The sequence below is a fragment of the Neoarius graeffei genome, chromosome 10 (assembly GCF_027579695.1).
Source record: "Neoarius graeffei isolate fNeoGra1 chromosome 10, fNeoGra1.pri, whole genome shotgun sequence".
Lineage (NCBI taxonomy): Eukaryota > Metazoa > Chordata > Actinopteri > Siluriformes > Ariidae > Neoarius > Neoarius graeffei.
In genome coordinates this window covers 3693438-3706180 of record NC_083578.1, presented here as the reverse complement: position 1 = coordinate 3706180, position 12743 = coordinate 3693438, and the positions used below count along the sequence as shown (strand labels likewise).

The 12743-nt window shown below is 42.7% G+C and overlaps 1 protein-coding gene across 1 annotated transcript in view; it reads right to left on the bottom strand.

Moving 5' to 3' along the window:
- The window catches only part of LOC132892687 (alpha-2-macroglobulin-like), a 156973-nt gene that overhangs the window by 89007 nt on the left and 55223 nt on the right, over positions 1 to 12743 (bottom strand). The window contains exon 12 of the mRNA XM_060930999.1: positions 1278 to 1427. Coding sequence (XP_060786982.1) covers positions 1278 to 1427 — 150 coding nt within the window. The remainder of the gene's footprint in view (positions 1 to 1277; positions 1428 to 12743) is intronic.

The window sequence follows — 12743 nt, the reverse complement described above, 5'->3', positions numbered from 1 at the left end:
CTACAGCGGATAGCCATGGCTATCTTAGAAGATAGCCTGCACCCTTTGAATAGGGAATTCCAGTATCTTCCTTCTAGATGGAGGTAAATAGTCAGTGGTGTGCACAGATAGACACGAGGTGGTGCTCAAGCACCTGCCCCTCTGCCCTCTGTCCAAAAAAGTGCCCTTTTGAATTTTTTTTTACAGTTTACTGAGGCCAATGTCGACATGATCTTTTAGAAAAGCCGCGGCATTAAAAGCGTGTGTGAAAATAATGTCCCGATGTGTGCCCCCTCCCCACACACAATGGATCTCTGTCTCTCTTGCTCTGTCACGTGAACAAGCGTGCAGCGCATTCAATGTGAGGTTGCAGCAGCATAGCGTCCTGGAAGCCACGGCCTTGTCGTAGCGCAGACAACACATCGGGCAGTCAGTCAGCTCTTCCCCTGCCCCACCAGCCAGGTAACACATGAATCTAGTGAAAATGTATTGTTTGCCCTCGAAGCCCAAGCTGTAATTATTTTGTCGTGAAGTAGCCTGTCGCATACAGAAACAACTGCACATAAGTATTATATTTTTTGCTAGACCATTTTCAGATTTAGGAAAACAAAAATTTCTTTTTCTATTTTGTTCAACTAGAGATTCCTGGCAAAGTCAAAAAGCCTTGATGTAATAAATTAATATTAAGTGGTTGTTTTACACCTTTAAAAACTAAAATGGGTCAGTGGTGACCCGAACACAAGAGGAGGGTTAAATCTCAGACTTTTATAATAAGGTGTTCCACATGTGCAAAAAAGTGCCCTTTTTTCCCCCCAGAGCACTTGCCCCCCAAAATGTCTGTGCACGCCACTATAAATAGTCCCTGATTGTAGAAACACAAGATTTAAAACAGCTTTGTTCCAGCTGCAATCACTCTGTTAAACAAGCTGTAGAGTTATTTGCACACAACGCACAAAGCACTTTGGTCATGTACTGTAGCTGTAGAATTTTTGCACATGACTGCATAAGTCAATGTGGTCATGTACTGTCATGTATCCATGTTCTGTTGTCTGTTTTATATGTTGAATGTTTTGTGTGTTGTGTGTTATGTGGTGGTCTATAAAGTGTAATGGATGCCCTGCCTCTTAGTCTGTAAACCTAGTTTACCTACGGTTACCAATAAAGTAACCTGAACCCGAACCTAGTTTCAAGCATGAGCTGTGCCTGTTCTGGGAATTGAACGTAAAGCCCCAAATTACTACACACTGTAAATGTGCTGTATGAATGAACTCATGGACATTTTGTCAATTTGAACGCACTGATTGGATATTGTGGTCTTTCACTGGGTGCAGCAGCAGCAGACTCTTATCGAATGCCTTCACTGAACACAGCGAACCTGGAGCAGCTCTCAGCGTCAGTGTTGTATTACCACCAGGAATCTCCACAGAAGGTGAAAACTTTAGAGACACCTGAAAGACCACAACAAAATAGAAATAAATGAATAAACAAACAAAGAAGTGCCCATTTATCAAGAACAAGTATGTCATTTTACTTATCATTCAGAGCAGGGTAGGGTATCTGTGGGTGTCATCAAGATAAATGTAAGAATTTTTAAGATTTCACAGTGATTGCTAGGGGTGAATATTATTTGGGTTTCTTATGATACCACTGCTAAAATGAACAGTGCCTGAGCACAAAATGAAGGTCGACAACATTATGAACCAATATATATATATTTAATATAATATATATATTATAACAATATATATATATATATGTATATATATACATATATACGGGCGGCACGGTGGTGTAGTGGTTAGCGCAGTCGCCTCACAGCAAGAAGGTTCTGGGTTCGAGCCCCGGGGCCGGCGAGGGCCTTTCTGTGTGGAGTTTGCATGTTCTCCCCGTGTCCGCGTGGGTTTCCTCCGGGTGCTCCGGTTTCCCCCACAGTCCAAAGACATGCAGGTTAGGTTAACTGGTGACTCTAAATTGACCGTAGGTGTGAATGTGAGTGTGAATGGTTGTCTGTGTCTATGTGTCGGCCCTGTGATGACCTGGCGACTTGTCCAGGGTGTACCCCGCCTTTCGCCCGTAGTCAGCTGGGATAGGCTCCAGCTTGCCTGTGACCCTGTAGAAGGATAAAGCGGCTAGAGATAATGAGATGAGATGATATATATATATATATATACACCGGTATATGTGGCCGGCATGGTGGTGTAGTGGTTAGCACTGCCACCTCACAGCAAGAAGGTTTGGGTTAGAGCCCCGTGGCCAACGAGGGCCTTTCTGTGCGGAGTTTGCATGTTGTCCGCGTGGGTTTGCTCCGGGTGCTCCGGTTTCCCCCACAGTCCAAAGACATGCAGGTTAGGTTAACTGGTGACTCTAAATTGACCGTAGGTGTGAGTGTGAATGATTGTCTGTGTCTATGTGTCAGCCCTGTGATGACCTGGCGACTTGTCCAGGGTGTACCCCGCCTTTCACCCGTAGTCAGCTGGGATAGGCTCCAGCTCGCCTGCGACCCTGTAGAAGGTTAAAACGGCTACAGATGAGATATATATTTATAAATAAATTTTGTTGCCTTGTACCTGTGATGTGCAATGACAATAAAGTTGAATCTAATCTAATCGAAAATAAAAAACAGTTATTCCATGAAATCGAGTCGTACCGGTACATCAGCTGATAGCTGACGAGACACGTAGCACTGAGTTTGAATGGAATCACTGTTTTATTCTATCCACATTCACTGGATTTTGATAAATAGAGCATTTTTATTTTTATTTTTTGCAAATTCAATAAACAAAAACATTTTATACAAAACGTATAATTACTGGGAGACCAAATGGTCTAGGGTTAGGGTTATTCGGACATTGAACATTCGTCTGCCTGGCCGTGCCCGACGAGGAGCGCTCTCGGCTGGCTTGGGAGGCCCATGGCAGCCCCTACTCGAAGTGCAGTTCAGAAAAAAAATGGCAAAGTCCCACCGCTCAGTTTTACCATAGGCATCAGGCTGGAAAACAAATAGAGAGACAAAGTCCCACTGTTCAGGTTTACCATGGGTGCGAGGTTGTACCCTTTTTTTTTTAGGTGGTATTTACATTAGACCGTATCCGTCTCGTTTTCGTCATGGATGCACTGTCCATGCACATTAAAACGCCGGGAAACGACTCCACAGATGGAACAACTTGAATCCGCCAGGGCCCACGTATTCAACCCATTACGTATCTGATCCGGTGCTGTGTAAACATTGAGGAACGAGGATACGCTGTGCTGAGCTCTAGCTGACGTCGTCACTGGACAATGTCACTGTGACATCCACCTTCCTGATTCGCTGGCGTTGGTCATGAATATAATGCTTTGCTTTGTCATTCTTAATGTTGTTCATGGTAAGATGCAAATACTGCCCATTGTGTAGTTATGATTGTCTTTAGGCTTGCCATCCTTCCACTTGCAAGTGGTGAGTGACTTGCGCATGCCCGATATGCACTGGGATCACACACACAGCGGCTCAGTCCCGAATCACTGCTCGTGCGCTTCACTCGCGCGCTCTGTGAGCTGCGCAGGGCCGGAGTGCGCACCTTCCAGAGGGCACTCGCTGTTCAGGGCGGACTGATTTGGAGTGCAGGATGCCTGTGCGGAGCCGAGCCGCTGAGGAGGAAGTGCTGAGCCGCACTGCACATTTCAACTTACGTGGCGTCTAATTAGTCATGTGATTAGCATATCCATGTATTGGCGTTGCTGTGTGCACGCGAATCGTGTATTGGCATTGCTGTGTGGACGCGAATCGTTTTAAAAACGTTAATCTGATGATCTGCTGATTTGAAATAATGTAAACAGGGCCTTAGACAGGGTGGACGGACCAGGGCATTCGTCCGCCTGGCCGTGCACAATGAGGAGCGCTCTCGGCCGGCTTGGGAGGCCCATGGCAGCTCCTCCTGGAAGTGCAGTTCAGAAAAAAATGTCAAAGTCCCACCGCTCAGTTTTACCATGGGCATCAGGCTAAAAAAAAAAAAAGACAAACTCCCACTGCTCAGTTTTACCATGGGTGCGAGGTTGTACCTTTTTTTTTTTAGACAGGTTGGACGGACCAGGACATTCGTCCGCCTGGCCGTGCCCGACGAGGAGCACTCTCGGCTGGCTTGGGAGGCCCATGGCAGCCCCTCCTGGAAGTGCGGTTCAGAAAAAAATGTCAATGTCCCACCACTCAGTTTTACCATAGGCATCAGGCTGAAAAAAAAAAAAGAGACAAAGTCCCACTGTTCAGTTTTACCATGGGTGCAAGGTTGTACCTTTTTTTTTTTTTTTAGACAGGGCGGACGGACCAGGGCATTTGTCCGCCTGGCCGTACACGATGAGGAGCACTCTCGGCCGCCTTGAGAGGCCCATGGCAGCCCATCCTGGAAGTGCGGTTCAGAAAAAATGGCAAAGTCCCACCGCTCAGTTTTACCATGGGCATCAGGCTGGGGGGAGGGGGGGAGAGACAAAGTCCCACTGTTCAGTTTTACCATGGGTGCGAGGTTGTACCCTTTTTTTTTTTAAGACAGGGTGGACGGACCATGGCATTCGTCCGCCTGGCCGTGCCCGATGAGGAGCGCTCTCAGCCGGCTTGGGAGGCCCATGGCAGCCCCTCCTGGAAGTGCGGTTCAGAAAAAAATGGCAAAGTCCCACCACTCAGTTTTACCATAGGCATCAGGCTGGGGGGGAGGGGGGGAGAGACAAAGTCCCACTGTTCAGTTTTACCATGGGTGCGAGGTTGTACCCTTTTTTTTTTTTAGACAGGGTGGACGGACCAGGGCATTCGTCCGCCTGGCCGTACACGATGAGGAGCACTCTCGGCTGCCTTGAGAGGCCCATGGCAGCCAATCCTGGAAGTGCGGTTCAGAAAAAATGGCAAAGTCCTACCGCTCAGTTTTACCATGGGCATCAGGCTGGGGGGAGGGGGGGAGAGACAAAGTCCCACTGTTCAGTTTTACCATGGGTGCGAGGTTGTACCCTTTTTTTTTTTTTAGACAGGGTGGACGGACCATGGCATTCGTCCGCCTGGCCGTGCCCAATGAGGAGCGCTCTCAGCCGGCTTGGGAGGCCCATGGCAGCCCCTCCTGGAAGTGCGGTTCAGAAAAAAATGGCAAAGTCCCACCACTCAGTTTTACCATAGGCATCAGGCTGGGGGGGAGGGGGGGAGAGACAAAGTCCCACTGTTCAGTTTTACCATGGGTGCGAGGTTGTACCCTTTTTTTTTTTAGACAGGGTGGACGGACCAGGGCATTCGTCCACCTGGCCGTGCCCGATGAGGAGCACTCTCGGCCGGCTTGGGAGGCCCATGGCAGCCCTTCCTGGAAATGCGGTTCAGAAAAAAAATGGCAAAGTCCCACTGTTCAGTTTTACCATGGGTGCGAGGTTGTACCCTTTTTTTTTTTTTTAGACAGGGTGGATGGACCAGGGCATTCGTCCGCCTGGCCGTGCCCAATGAGGAGCTCACCCAGTTGGCGGTGCCCTAAGAGGAGCTCTCCCGGTGGGCACAAGAGGCCGACAGCGCCCTTCGCCGTACCCTCCTGGTCCGTGTGGGTTTCCTCCGGGTGCTCCGGTTTCCCCCACAGTCCAAAGACATGCAGGTTAGGTTAACTGGTGACTCTAAATTGACCGTAGGTGTGAGTGTGAATGGTTGTCTGTGTCTATGTGTCAGCCCTGTGATGACCTGGCGACTTGTCCAGGGTGTACCCCGCCTTTCGCCCGTAGTCAGCTGGGATAGGCTCCAGCTCGCCTGCGACCCTGTAGAACAGGATAAAGCAGCTAGAGATCATGAGATGAGATGAGACTTCATAACTGAAGAAGTTTCTACTGTCAGGCTGCAGCAGAAGAGCATATTGGACTTGGTGGAAGAGGTGAAAATGCTGCGGATCCAGAATGTGGAGAAGGATAAGCGGATCGCCGACCTGGAAAGCCGAGTGGCTGACCTGGAGCAATACTCCAGAATGAACAACGCTGTCGTCACCGGGCTCCAGGTAAAACCTCATTCATACGCTTGGGCGGTGACCGCTATCAGCGGGGAGGAGCCCGGGGAGCTGCATATGAGCTCCACGGAGCAGCAGGTAGCTGCTTTCCTGCAGTCCAGGGGAATTCACCTGGACTGCGATAACATCGAGGCTTGCCACCCGCTACCTAGGAGGAACACCAGAGACAAGCAGACCATCATCATGAGATTCATCAGCCGGAAACATAAAGCTACACAACTGAAACAAGGAAGGAAACTGAAAGGGACAAACGTCTACATCAACGAGCACCTGACAAAACGCAATGCTAACATCGCCAGAAAAGCACGACATCTGAAGAAGGAAAATAAAATTCAATCGACATGGATCACCAAATGCAAAGTTTTCATAAAGCTGAACGGTACACCGGAGGAGGCAAGAGTTCTGGTCATACGGAACATCAAGGACTTGGACAAATACCAGTGATGCTATTGGGACTGTACAGTAATCAATACCGACGTGACACTACACCAAACTCAACCATGGCACACACCGAAATAACTCCTTCATCCATTACCTGGAACACTACTCGGCTCATGCAAATGCTTGTTGATTATGAAAACCTGGAACTGAAACCACATGAATTCACTGACCATAAACTACTGGATACAGAAAATGACATAGACCCGGACAATAACTTTTTTCAACCATTAAGGACAATTGCCACTCTTACACAGAGGAACAGTACAATCAGTCCACTGAGGCTGTGGGAAAATGATCAATAATACACTTCAACAGCAGAAGCATGTACGCTAACTTCAAACACATCAAGAAATACTGAAGTCAGTTTACTCATCCATTCAACATAATTGCCATATCAGAGACCTGGATTGACCTGGAGAAAGGAGTGGATTTCGAACTGGCTGGATATGAATTTAATTATATAAATAGGAAAAATAAAGGTGGCAGTGTATGTGGATTGTAATTTGAATTATAAGTTAATAGATGGCATGACAACGGTGATTGATAACTTATTAGAATGTTTAACAATCGAAATTAATATTGAAAAAAGTAGAAATGTATTAATTAGCTGTATATATAGAGCGCCAGAAACTAGTATTGAGGCGTTTAAGGACTGGGTAGAAAAGACATTTATAGTAGATCATAAAAAAGTTATCTTCATTTGTGGGGATACTAATATTGATCTGTTGAACCCCTAATAAGCACAATATGACTGAGGAATTTATTAATACCATGTACAGTATCCACCCAAAAATGACCAGACCCACCAGAATTACTGACCATAGTGCTACCTTAATAGATAATATATTTACCAATTATATAGATAATAACATTATAAGTGGAATATTAATCAATGATATTAGTGATCATCTACCAGTTTTTCAATTTATGACTGTAATCATAAGAGAAATGTGACAGACCATAAACTTAAGTATAGAAGAGTTAGGACTGAGGAAGCCATGTTTGCATTAAATAATGATTTATTAATACAAGACTGGGAATCAGTTTATATAGAGAATAGCATTGATATGATAACTTTTTAAGTATATTCAAATTATTATATGATAAAAATTGCCCATTGAAGCAATATAGTACAAAACAAAACTATAATGACCAAAAATTTGGATTTCTTCTTACAAAATGCCTGTAAGAAGAAAAATACTCTATATAGAGAATTTATTAAATTAAGAACCAAAGAGGCAGAAAATAAATATAAAACATATAAAAACAAGTTAACAAGTATCATAAGGAAATGTAGGAAGGATTATTATGGTAAATTAATATATAATAACAAAAATAATATTAAATGAATATGGAATATATTAAATAGTATTATTAAAGCTGGTTCTGGACAAATACATTACCCTAAATACTTTAATGACAAAGGTATCAAAAATTATAACATAGATGTAGTTGCTAATAGTTTTAATAATTTTTTTGTTAATGTTGGACCAAGATTAGCTCAAAAGATCTCTGATCCAGTAACAAATGATTGTATAGATAATATTATACAGAGGAATTCTTGATGTTTCTTACACCAGTAGATGAGAAGGAAATTATTGATATAGTTAATAAATGTAGTAAGAAAATATCCACAGATTGTAATGATACTGATATGAAACTAGTAAAAACTATTATTGGGGGGATTTCTAAACCATTAACATACATCTGTAACTTGTCATTTCAAACCGGTACATTTCCAAGCAATATGAAAATAGCAAAAGTAATTCCACTGTATAAATCTGGGGACAAACACAACTTCACAAATTACAGACCTGTTTCTTTACTTCCTCAATTCTTCAAAATTCTTGAAAAACTATTCAATAACAGATTAGATAAATTCATTGAAAAATACAAACTACTCAGTGATAGTCAATATGGATTTAGAGCAAATAGATCAACAGAGATGGCACTAATGGAATCAATTGAAGAAATCAGTAACTCTATAGATGATAAGAAACATGTCACTGGGATATTTATTGATCTTCAAAAAGCTTTTGATACTATTAATCATGATATATTAATTAATAAGATGGAACGATATGGGATAAAGGGAGTTGTATTAAATTGGATAAAAAGTTATTTGAGCAACAGGATTCAATTTGTGAAGTTGGGTGACTCTGTCTCAACTCGTTTGAATATTGATTGTGGTGTCCCTCAGGGGTCAGTATTGGGTCCTAAACTGTTTATTCTTTATATAAATGATATGTGCAATGTATCAAAGATATTTAAGATGGTATTATTTGCAGATGACACAAATATGTTTTGTTCTGGAACAAATTTACATGAGTTAGAAAACATAATCTCTTCAGAATTGTGCAGGTTAAAAAGTTGGTTTGATCGAAATAAATTATCATTAAATCAGGGATGTGATTTGGGGCTGGTGAAATTATCTGAAAATTTTAGCCGGGGGTCTGGGGGCTGCAGGCCCCCAGCTGGTCCAGGGCAGCGGCCTGGTGGGGGGACAAGGGGGGAAGCCCCCCGAAGCTCCTGGGTTCTGGGGTTTTCTGACTTAAAAATTGTACTAAAATGGCAAGCAAACACACAAGAAAAAACTTGTCATGATTAACAAATTCAAGCCAATTTAATGGTCAACATGCAACTCTGACACACACACTCTCGCTCACTCTCACACACACACTCTCGCTCGCTCGCTCACACACACACACACACACACACACACACACACTCTCGCTCACACACACATTCTCACTCTCGCTCACACACTCTCTCTCTCTCTCTCTCTCTCTCTCTCTCACACACACACACACACACCCCCAAAGAACCAGTGCGAGCAGGGCCCGCTAGCCCCGCGCCTTGTGACGTAATTCGCCCCGAGGCGAGCCGCGGTTTTTCTCCAACCATTCCCAGCGGAACTTTTTTTTCACTATTCTATCGATTTCTTTAACTCGATTTGCATCTTTACGCTCGATCATGGAGGCTGCCATCTTTCAACTCTTTGTTTGAAGCGAGCTTACGTACAGCTATCTAACAAGCGCGTTCATTGGTTGTTACAGAGCGATGAGCCAATCACGTACCTCGTTTCATCTCATTGACGTAATTACATCATTTACGCAATTACGTCATTGAGATGAAACGAGGTATGTGATTGGCTCATCGCTCTGTAACAACCAATGAACGCACTTGTTAGATAGCTGTACGTAAGCTCGCTTCAAACAAAGAGTTGAAAGATGGCAGCCTCCGTGATCGAGGCGTAAAGATGCAAATCCGAGGCTGCCATCTTTCAAACAAAGTCGGAACGAATAGGATACAAATGTGGATGAGGGAAAAATCGGAAAAAAAATTTGCTTCAAGTTTTGAGGTGAAAAAAGCGGAATTCCGCGAATTCGCGGAAAAATCACATCCCTGTTAAATCTGTCTAAAACAAAAATCATGTTAGTTAATAATTATAAAATAAATAGGGCAATAAATGTACAGGTAGATGGTGTTGATATTGAAAGAGTTTCTAATAATAAATGTCTTGGGGTAATAATAGATGATACAATTAATTGGAAATCACATATAAAATACATCCTAATGAAACTATCAAGAAGCATATCTGTGTTGAGTAAAGCTAAGCATGTCCTGGACTATAATTCACTCCGCATTCTTTACTGTTCCCTGGTTTTACCGTACTTAAATTACTGCTCAGTGGTGTGGGGAAATACGTATAAATGTTCGCTTCATGCAATAACTATACTTCAAAAAAGAGCTATAAGAATAATTCATAGTGCTGGTTACCGAGATCATACTAATTCATTATTCTTAAATTCAAAATGTTTAAAATTCAGGGATATTATAGAATATAAAACTGCCTTAGTAATGTACAAAGTAAGGAATTATAAAGTACCAAGGAATATCCAAATAATGTTCTCGGATAGAGAGGGGGGCTATAATTTTAGTGGGAAATTGAAATTTAAAATTCGCAGTGCTAGGACAACGTTAAAAATGTTCAGTATCTCTATTTGTGGAGTAAAGCTATGGAACAGTTTGAATGTGGAGCTCATGAAATGTACAACTATAAACCAGTTCAAAAAAAGGTATAAGGAACAGATCTTTATGAGGTATAGGGAGGAGGAATTACAATAACATGCTATTGATAATATAAGTGTATATATGTGGGTATGAGTATATACAGATATATTATATAAAAAGTGAGTATTTGTGTATGTATGTATGTATGTATGTATGCAGGGACGTGCACAAGATTATAGAGGGGCAGGGGCTCAAAGTCAGAAAAAGGGCAGCAAGTGCATGATTTTTTTTTTCCCGGTCCTTTCCAAAATATGGAAATGTAGAATTACAATTAATGTACTAATAGGAAGGTAAGTACTTAGCTATGTGTCCTGTGTTGGTGAAAGTGATATGCAATTGCCATTTCTTTTGTGTCAGCAAAATTGTCACTCACATTATCATAGGCTTGGAAGACATGCAAAGCAATAAAACACTAGTGCATTATTAGGCTTTTTTATTGTTAAAGATTTAACATTGAACAGTGAAACCTGAACTTTGAACAAATAAGTAAATAGCCTAATGGACAAAATGATAAAAATCAGTCCTTCCTCTCATAAAGGTAGAAGCCTAACATTCCAGGGGCCTTAAAGCAGTAACCTTCTGGGGGCCATGTTCCTGTAGATATTAATGACCTCATTGTGATTTATGGGTATGTCTTTTTCAATCGAGAGGAGAAGGAGATCAGAGAGCCTCTCTTCTTTGCATAGGCTTCTGAGTACATTTTTCACAAGCTTTTTGTTTTTTTTTTCTGAAACATAACCCACATTTGATTTGAGCACGTTGTGGAAGAGGTCGACGACTAGTTATATATACAAGAGGAGAATGTGAGCTTCCTGACGATATCTGATACTTGCATGTAAGCACGGCCGAGGCAATCGATTGTGAACAGTAACAGGTCAGGTCACGCCAGTTAACAAGCAGATTATTAAACTACAGAGACTTAAATTACTCACACAAATGTCAGTAGCCCTACAAATGCCCAAATGTCATGTCCATACAGTTTGAAAGTGCTAACTGTTAGACCATAACTCACATGTTCAAGCTGCCTCACTGTCCGTCTCCTCTGTTATCATTGTGGCAGCGCGCGCAGCAGCTTCTCACGTCCGCGCGCCCCCTCTCTCAGTCCGCACTCGAGCGGAGCAGCAATGGACAGAGAAGCGGCAGCTCAGCGCGCGCCCTCTCCCCGGATTACAATAACACTGGTAGATTGCCGTGGAGTTTTTGTACCGCCGTTGTTTTAAACTTCTAACAGGACTGTATTATTTATTATTAGGATTATTATTATTATTTTAAAAGGGCAACATTTAATTCGAGGCAAAAAGGGCAGGGGCTCAAGCACCCCTAAAGCCCTATGTGTGCACGTGCCTGTATGTATGTATGTATAGTGCATAACTGTATATAATATATAAGCATAACATGCATAATTATGATATGGGTGTCTGTGTATGTATGGATGTGTATAGTTATAGGTAGGTGTACAGTGGTGCTTGAAAGTTTGTGAACCCTTTAGAATTTTCTATATTTCTGCATAAATATGACCTAAAACATCATCAGATTTTCACACAAGTCCTAAAAGTAGATAAAGAGAACCCAGTTAAACAAATGAGACAAAAATATTATACTTGGTCATTTATTTATTGAGGAAAATGATCCAACATTACAAATCTGTGAGTGGCAAAAGTATGTGAACCTTTGCTTTCAGTATCTGGTGTGACCCCCTTGTGCAGCAATAACTGCAACTAAACGTTTGCGGTAACTGTTGATCAGTCCTGCACACCGGCTTGGAGGAATTTTAGCCCGTTCCTCCATACAGAACAGCTTCAACTCTGGGATGTTGGTGGGTTTCCTCACATGAACTGCTCGCTTCAGGTCCTTCCACAACATTTCGATTGGATTAAGGTCAGGACTTTGACTTGGCCATTCCAAAACATTCACTTTATTCTTCTTTAATCATTCTTTGGTAGAACGACTTGTGTGCTTAGGGTCATTGTTTTGCTGCATGACCCACCTTCTCTTGAGATTCAGTTCATGGACAAATATTTTCCTTTGGAATTCGCTGGTATAATTCAGAATTCATTGTTCCATCAATGATGGCAAGCCGTCCTGGCCCAGATGCAGCAAAACAGGCCCAAACCATGATACTACTACCACCATGTTTCACAGATGGGATAAGGTTCTTATGCTGGAATGCAGTGTTTTCCTTTCTCCAAACATAACACTGTTAGGACTGGGACTGTTTTGGCCTCTAGAGGCCGCTGTTATTTCCTTTTCTTGTCATGT